The sequence below is a fragment of the Nematolebias whitei genome, chromosome 12, assembly GCF_014905685.2.
Source record: "Nematolebias whitei isolate Nwh7 chromosome 12, NemWhi1, whole genome shotgun sequence".
NCBI lineage: Eukaryota > Metazoa > Chordata > Actinopteri > Cyprinodontiformes > Rivulidae > Nematolebias > Nematolebias whitei.
This window is the reverse complement of record NC_056509.1, coordinates 27,422,770-27,430,779: the sequence shown is the minus strand read 5'-3', so window position 1 is coordinate 27,430,779 and position 8,010 is coordinate 27,422,770. Positions and strand designations below refer to the sequence as shown.

The window sequence follows — 8,010 nt, the reverse complement described above, 5'->3', positions numbered from 1 at the left end:
GACGATGAGAGCGGTGAGCATGTTCATAGATGCTCTCGAGGTCACTGTAAGAGTTCTGATAAGGATGTAATAATCAGCCAGTGTACTCCAGTGAGATCCGTAAACATTCTCGAGGTATGTCGAGGAATGGCCAAGAATAACGTCTATGAGAACCCAAGAGTCCTGAAATGATGACACAATGTTTATTCAGCTTGTTTCATCTGGTTATCAGTTGGAAATTCCTCAGGGAGGGGGTGGTGAGTGTCAGATCACATGTTCTCCAGGCAAATTCAGATAAGGTGGCCTTCAAGGCCAGCTGAGGGAGCCAAATTCAGATAAACACACAGTTGTTTTGGGGACAGGCAGAACTTAATGACATCTACCTTGAGTCTGTGTTGGTCCACTCGGTTCCAAAATGTTCAAATTACATGACCACTCCGATGGAAACGTGCCTGAGTAAAAGCCCCGAGATCAGATCCATTCTGCCCAAAGCAATTGAGTCTGGGTACTCGAGGCACAAACCAAGCCATCATAAAGCCAAGCAGTGTGATCGGGTCTAAATTTGCTGCAGACGACTTCCGTGATTGTAGATAAAACCAGCAACCAGCCGAATCCAAAAACAGGAACCAGTTATCGTAAATCCAATTAAATATGTGTCCTTAAAATCCACAAATGGCAGCAGAGATAGACATATCATCAAGTCTTCCAAGTTGATGAGATATTCAGCTATGTGTGTGCCAACAGGGCAAATCGGCTCACCTAAAGCCTGTCTTCTCTTCAAAGAAATGTTGTAAATTGTGTTGAGGGACCAACTGATCAAAACAAGTCCATAATTATGGTTCGTAAGATATCAATCAATCAACCTTTATTTATACAGGATATGCAAGAGAGACTCAGAAACAGTTTCACAGACAGACAAGCAAAGCGGGGAGGGAGGGGGGAAAGCGTCTAACCTCGGCAACAGCAAGTGGTGAAGTGATATTAAGTTAAAATTTAATGTGGTAGTAGTTGAGAGTCATCCCCATCACATGTTTCAAGCACTCAGATTTTGTGAAATCTTTTAAAATTTGGGGATGCAAAGCAACACGCATGATGCTGTAGTGGACTAGGCCCAGTTCTGGGACAGTTCTGTTCAGTTCTGATGGAGTGCTGTTGGAGTTCTGCTGGATACACAGTCCAACCAGTTCTGTGAGAGAAGCCCAGTTCTGTGAGAGACGGGATGATCCTGACATGACAACAGAGCTCTTCCGAGTTCCATGGGATTATAACATTTTCACTCGCCACTACTTCTGACGATTCACAGCATCCTAAGGAGACGCTGGACAGGTAGCGTTAACGGAGCTCCATATCTGCTGAGATAACCTCAGAAAGGTAACGAGTCAAGTTTCCTACCAAGCGTACCGGGGAGAGCTGGGTTCTGACGGAGAGTGTCAATTCTGGTGAACACTTCCCCTCCCATACCATCTTTACTCCCTCTAAACTTCTTTCCCATCTTTAAACTTTCTATCAAGTAGATATACTTCCAGATATTTAGAAATGTCTGTGTAAAATGCTCACCCACATCCGTGTGGGTAAAAGATCATAATTGTACAGTTTCATAAATGTCTGTGGTGAAGCAACGGAAAAATCATGGCCGTATGATTTTTCCTGATTGATTGCTTATGTTGTTATTTTCATAATTTGCCAAATTAATGTAAATGTTTGATGTTAAATTTTGATTCTGTAAATAAATGACCACATTCATTTTGATGGGTCAAACATAGATGAGGTCTCACGTTTGCATTTCCTTAAAATCAATGCACGTTTTATTCAGTCCAGAAAAATGAGGAATCCGTGTTAAATGATGAATATATCCGAGCATCTGTTCATCTACAATGCATTCCTTCAATGCATGATAGTTACTTTAATATAGCTGTAAATGTGCAGTACTCCAGAATAAAAATTGCCATATATTTAACTTTAATATAAAAAGTAAATGCAATAATGCTAAAGTATTAGTATAGTAAATTAAAAATGTTTATTATTAACCCTGCATGAAAAATTCTACTTCAAATGAACAAATAAATATTAGTTCTAACATGTATTTCAAGTTTTTAGACAAACGTATAATTTTGACACTTTCATTGAAGCTAATAGATAAAACAAGTTATTACATATGTAGATCATTAAAAGTGAGACATCAGATAAATCTGAGAACATTATGAGGTGATTTATTGGAAGGTAAAAATGTTATATAAAAATCAGTTGTTTTTGATATTTGGAGGTTTTGGCCTAGAGTTTAAAAATAAATTAAAAAGTCTTGGCACTGATTAGACTTGATAAGCATCTGGAACAACCTCTTATGTCAGGAAACAAATGGGATGGAACACACAGGTTTAATATTCAACAAGATGCTGTAGTAAAACACTTGGGAAGTTATTCATTTTAAAACCGATTAAAATTATTAACAAGAAAAAAAAAAGAGTTCAAAGTGAAATAATGCACTTCTCTACGAAATTCATATTGAAACTAACATTAAAAAAACATTAGAGAAAAACAGTTTAAATACAGAAATAAAAGACATACTTCAAACATCTACCTACTTTTATGTTCTTACAGAGATCATGCAACTACGCAACAAATCCAGCCCACATTCATCTTTTTTAAAACTTCTGTTCATTTTGTGTTGATAAACTAAAAACTATGTTGATTATTTATATTCTTTTTTATATATAGGGGAAAAAATAGATATTTATTTGACAGCATTTGGCTTTTATTTATGTCTTGATATGCAAGAAATACAAAATCAAAGACATTAATACAACATTTTCAACATTTATTGAGGAAGGCGCAATGACATTTTCATTTATAAAACTTAAATACAAATAATTACATTCACTTATTGTTTAATGTTTGAAGAACCCTGATTATTAAGCTCAAACCTCTGAAGTCAAATCCAGTCCAAACACCAGTTCAGATGTGTGAACACATTTATTTAATGTATAAAAAGGCGCCATATAGAACAGCAGCTATAATTAGATGTAACAGAGGCAACTTTTCTCATCCTGTGCAGGACGTAAAAATATTCACTTTAGTTATACCGATAAATAACTTAGATTGATCAACTGTAACATTTAAGGAAATTCATGTAGTTGGACGGGTCTGATGCTCGTGTCAGGCAGCTCTCGGTCAACCCAAGCCCTGAGATGGTCCTAACAAAGTCAACTGTGTCTCCAGTTCAATCAGCCTCCAGAGGATTGTGCTTTAGTCAACATGAACAGAGCATGACTAAACTTTTGTAGCCAGCTGGTCAAGGTCTCCCTCTAGTGTTTGCATTGATTCTGGTACCAATGAAGTATGCTTTTACTTGTATGTGCATACAGTGTGTCTGTTAACAACATATCTCATGAACCACTAGATAAATCTAAATAAAACTCTCAGAAAGCGATCATTATATGTACATCTGCAAAATGATTACCTATTGAAGTCACTGCCTTTCAAAATGGTCATCATAGACAAGTCAACTTAGCAAACACAAATTCACAATGATTCTAATAATTTTACAGCTATTGAGCTAAAGTTTGGTGTGGAGGTATCTAAGACTCACCCCCCAACATATATTTAATGCACTAACTGATGGAGCAAGATTTGTTTTTAAGACTTTTTCATTAACTCCCAGAGTTACATCTGTCTGTTTGGTAGCAAAATATTACATGAACCACTTCATAGATTTTAATTAACCTTTTAGAAAACTGTATCATCTGGCGCTCGTCTACAAATTAATCAATTTTGACTGCTGGCCACCAGTTAAATTACCTTACGAAACACCAAAATGACAAGAACTCAGCCAATTTGACAGAAACTGAGATCAAATGTAAGTGGTAGTAGCTGAGGATCAACTTTAACACATATTCAGAGCTCTGTCCATTGCACAATGTCTTTGCTTGAAACTTTGGCATTAAAAGCTGCAGTCAGTGATGTCTATCTTTTAGCAAATTATCTTATACAGTAGTCCCTCGTTTATCGCGGGTTTAGAGGCCACGCCCCCCCCGCGATAAGTCAAAGACTGTGAAGTAGGGATAGTAGTACAAATAGTAGCAGTAGTTTATTTATATATAAATATATATATATATATATACATTTTATAAACCCTGTCCCCACTCTTGCGATATTCTAACCAATGTTTCTAAACTAAAAGAAGCAGTGTCATGATCTCCGCTCTCTGACACGCCCACTTCTCCGCTGCAATCACACTCATCGCCTTATCCCAATATCCCAATACTGATTTAGCAGGTGCAAAATTATTTAAAATAATTTATTTTAAATGAACAATCTATGCTGATGGTGCGGCTCATCCGAGGGTCATGACCACCCTTACTTTGAAAACCCACGAAAGAGCGAGTCCATGAAAGTCGAACCGCGAAGTAGCGAGGGACTACTGTAAACTGAATTGATTTTAATGAAACTTTCATAAAGTATTCATTGAATGTACATGTACAACTGATTGACATTAGGATGCAACTCAAATAAAGATGGCTGCTACAGGGATGCTTTTTTCAAATAGGAAGTTGGTCCCAGCAGTTCTTCCTCCGATTTTATCCTCAAATGGTGTCCCCATTGAGTTTGTTGATTCCTATAAATATTTGGGTATCTTGGTCGACTCACATCTTTCTTTTAAGCTCCATGTGGAAAACTTGGTAAAGAAACTGAAAGTTAAACTGGGTTTCTTTTTCAGAAACAAATCCTGTCTAACCCTGAATGCTAGAAAACGCCTTGTATCTGTGACTTTCCTTCCCTCAATTGATTTTGGTGATATTATTTACATGAACGCTCCTACAAGAACCCTGCAGATGTTGGATGCTGTCTATCATGGTGCACTAAGATTCATAACTGGCTGTGATTATCGTACCCACCACTGCACCCTGTATTCATTGGTTAACTGGACATCATTAACTTCACGCAGACTCTCTCACTGGTACATTTTCATCTTTAAATCACTTCTTGGTCTGCTGCCTTCATACATCTCCTCCTACATGTCTCTGCGTGAGTGCAGTTACGGAGTGCGCTCTCAGGACATTATTACCTGCAGTGTTCCCTCAGTGAGGACTGAACTAGGCAAAAGGACCTTCTCCTACTCCGCTCCTGTTTCCTGGAATATCTTACAAAAAGATTTGAAGCTCTCGACCTTGACCTCTCTAAGTGGCTTTAAGAATCTGTTGGACTCCTGGCAGGGACCAATGCAGACATGTTCCTGTTTTTAGTTTTATACATTTGTCTTGGAATCTAGCTGTTTTTTTGTTTTTGTTACCTTTTTCCTTTTAGCCATCCTATTTGTTAAAAAAAAAAAAAAAAAACTGTAGTATGAGTTTTTATAACTGCTTATTGTTGTTGTTGTTGTCCATTGTTGTCATCTTTCTTTGTTGAAATCAGGTCTCTCTTGTAAATGAGTCCTCGAGGCTCAATGGGATTTACCTGTATAAATAAAGGTTGATTGATTGATCTTGAATTAAAACTCTGTCATAAAAGGTGGAGGATGATGTGCATTCCTTCAAGGCATACTAGGTCTTCAATTTGTATTTGTATGTGTAACAGCTTTAGTGATGGTTGTGGAAACCATTCCGTATTGAAAACTAGATATGACCAGAAGTGTCTTTACTATTCTAGTATAGGAGGTGGGTCGACACGTTCAGGTCCAGTTTGAAGAAACCCTGTGAGAACCTCGTATGTTAAAAACACCACCATGTTTACGGGGAAAGCACGCAGACAGTTGATGCCTAAGCTCTTGAAGAAAACCGCAGGTCCCTCCACTCTCACAGTCTCAACGACGCAGTGGAACAACCCCTTGTAGCGCTTCGTTTCCCGCACGCCGTCCATCTGTAGACGGGCTTTGATCACATCCATGGGCGTTCCTACGGTCCAACCAGCCATTCCTGCGATTCCGCCGGCCAGCATCACACCGCTCCAATCTAAAGAAAATAAAGCGTTCTCACGTCACTAACGTAGCGTCGAGTTGCCTTTTTTCAGGATTTTCAGGACTGTGAGTGAAATTGGACACAAACCTATTTGATGCAAGAGCCAGCGTTTTACACTCACCTAGCTTTTTCACACTGCCGTCCGACAGCCACTCATAAATGGTGGTATAAGTCAAAAAGTATGTGGCGTATGATGGTCCGTCTCTAAGCATGAGCGGGAGGGCCCCTCTGTAGAGTCCCCTGAAGCCCTCGTCTCTGACGATGCTCAGCAGACAGTGAACCGGGCCACGGTACTTGGGTAGCAGAGCCTTGGTTCCCCTTCGCTTCGACTCCGTCTGACACTGGAGGCGTACTTTCACCACGTCCCCTGGAGACATCACCGATGTCTGTCGGAGGAAGGTAAACAACGGCTCAGAAGCAGATATCTGAATTTTTTTGGCTCAATTTGATCGTAAGAGCTAAGTTTGTCTCTTTTTGTGTTTTTGGTCATGTGTCAAACATAGGAATAAAAACGGTGTGAACAGTTTAACCTCCTGTTAATATTAAGAACTAGGGATGCACGATATTATCAGCATGGTATCGGTATCAGCCGATATTAAAAAAAGTTAAAAAGTCATAAAGTTAAATATTGGACATCGGCCATTCAATCAAAATAACTCACTGATATAAAAGGCGTTGATTTTTTAAAATATATATTAAATATTTATATAGTGTTACATCATTTTAAGTCCCCTTTTTGACATCTGCATTTGGTAGCAGGCCAAACTGACAAAAACCATGCAGAATAATGTAGTATTTTAATTCCACAGCAGAGAAAGTTATGTGCTCTCTGTAAGTAGGTCTAGGGAAAAATATCGGTATTGGTATCGGTTATCGGCCAAATAAGTTTGAACATATCGGCATATCGGACAAAAATCCAATATCGTGCGTCCCTATTAAGAACATTTCTAAGATGCGTGACGCAACAAATCACAGATTGGGTTGTACATTAAATTCTTTTACCTGAGCTAGACCTCCTGCAAGTCCAGCCAGGAAGACTTCCAGTTTGGTGTTTGGAAGCCAGTCAGCTCCCCGTGCCTGCTTCATGCACTGCAGGCAGTTTCTGTACGTACCAAACACCACTGAGGACGTCAGAGAGACTGTCGTCATGGGTAACAACATACCTTTGAAGAAGCCATGCACCTGATGCAACATGAGGAGAGACAAGAAAACAATGCAGTTCAAACAACATGTCACTTCACTTTGTTATCACCATCAAAGGTGATTGGGTGATGTCCCCCCCCCCATGTTTGGGTGTGTTGTCATGTTAGCAAAATGTTTCAATAACCATTGATTGAGCTCAAATTTGGTGTGGTTGTAGTTGAGAGTCATTCACAACACATACAGACCATGACATCTCATGACATTAGATGAGAATGTGCATTAAGTCTTTTACACAGTTAATTCAAAGCGCCTAGAACTTCTTCCCATCATAAGAGGATCTAAGTTTAAAATTCTGACATGAGAGGTATTGGGCGAGGTACATTCTCTTCCTAAATTTTTAGCTCCTCTCCATTGGCTCCCTGTCAAATTCAGAAGAGAGTTCAAAATCTTACTTTAACCTACAAAGCCCTCAACAATCTAGCTCCATCTTATATTACAGATCTTATTGTTCCATATTTTCCTAACAGAGCACTTCACTCTCAGACTGAAGGCTTACTCGCAGTTCCTAGAGTTTCCAAAAGCAGAATGGGAGGAAGATCTTTCAGTTCTCAGGCTCCTCTCTTATGGAACCAACTTCCAGTTTCTGTCCGTGAGGCTGACACATGGTCCAGTTTTAAGACTGGACTTGAGACTTTCCTTGTTGGTAAATCCTATAGTTAGGGTCGGCTTGTTATGCTGCTATTGACTTATACTACTGGAGGACAAATTGACCTCATTTCTTTAAATAGATTGTTACAAATGAATAGTTTTCATTTGATACTATTTCAATCGTAACATGATTCTCGACCTGCCATTGTGTATCTGTTCCTCTCAAACCCAGCCGGTCGAAGCAGATGGCTGCTTGTCCTGAGCCTTGTTCTGCTGGAGGTTTCTTCCT

At 39.1% G+C, this 8,010-nt stretch overlaps 1 protein-coding gene across 1 annotated transcript; it reads right to left on the bottom strand.

Annotated features, from left to right (window-relative positions):
• Window positions 1-5,416: 5,416 nt before the first annotated feature.
• Window positions 5,417-7,124, bottom strand: slc25a47a (solute carrier family 25 member 47a). Its single transcript, XM_037685111.1, has 3 exons — window positions 6,933-7,124; window positions 6,052-6,316; window positions 5,417-5,924 (listed from the first exon to the last, which is right to left on the bottom strand). Exons 1-3 carry the CDS (start codon window positions 7,122-7,124, stop codon window positions 5,614-5,616), a joined length of 768 nt encoding a protein of 255 aa, XP_037541039.1. The 3' UTR covers window positions 5,417-5,613.
• Window positions 7,125-8,010: the final 886 nt, after the last annotated feature.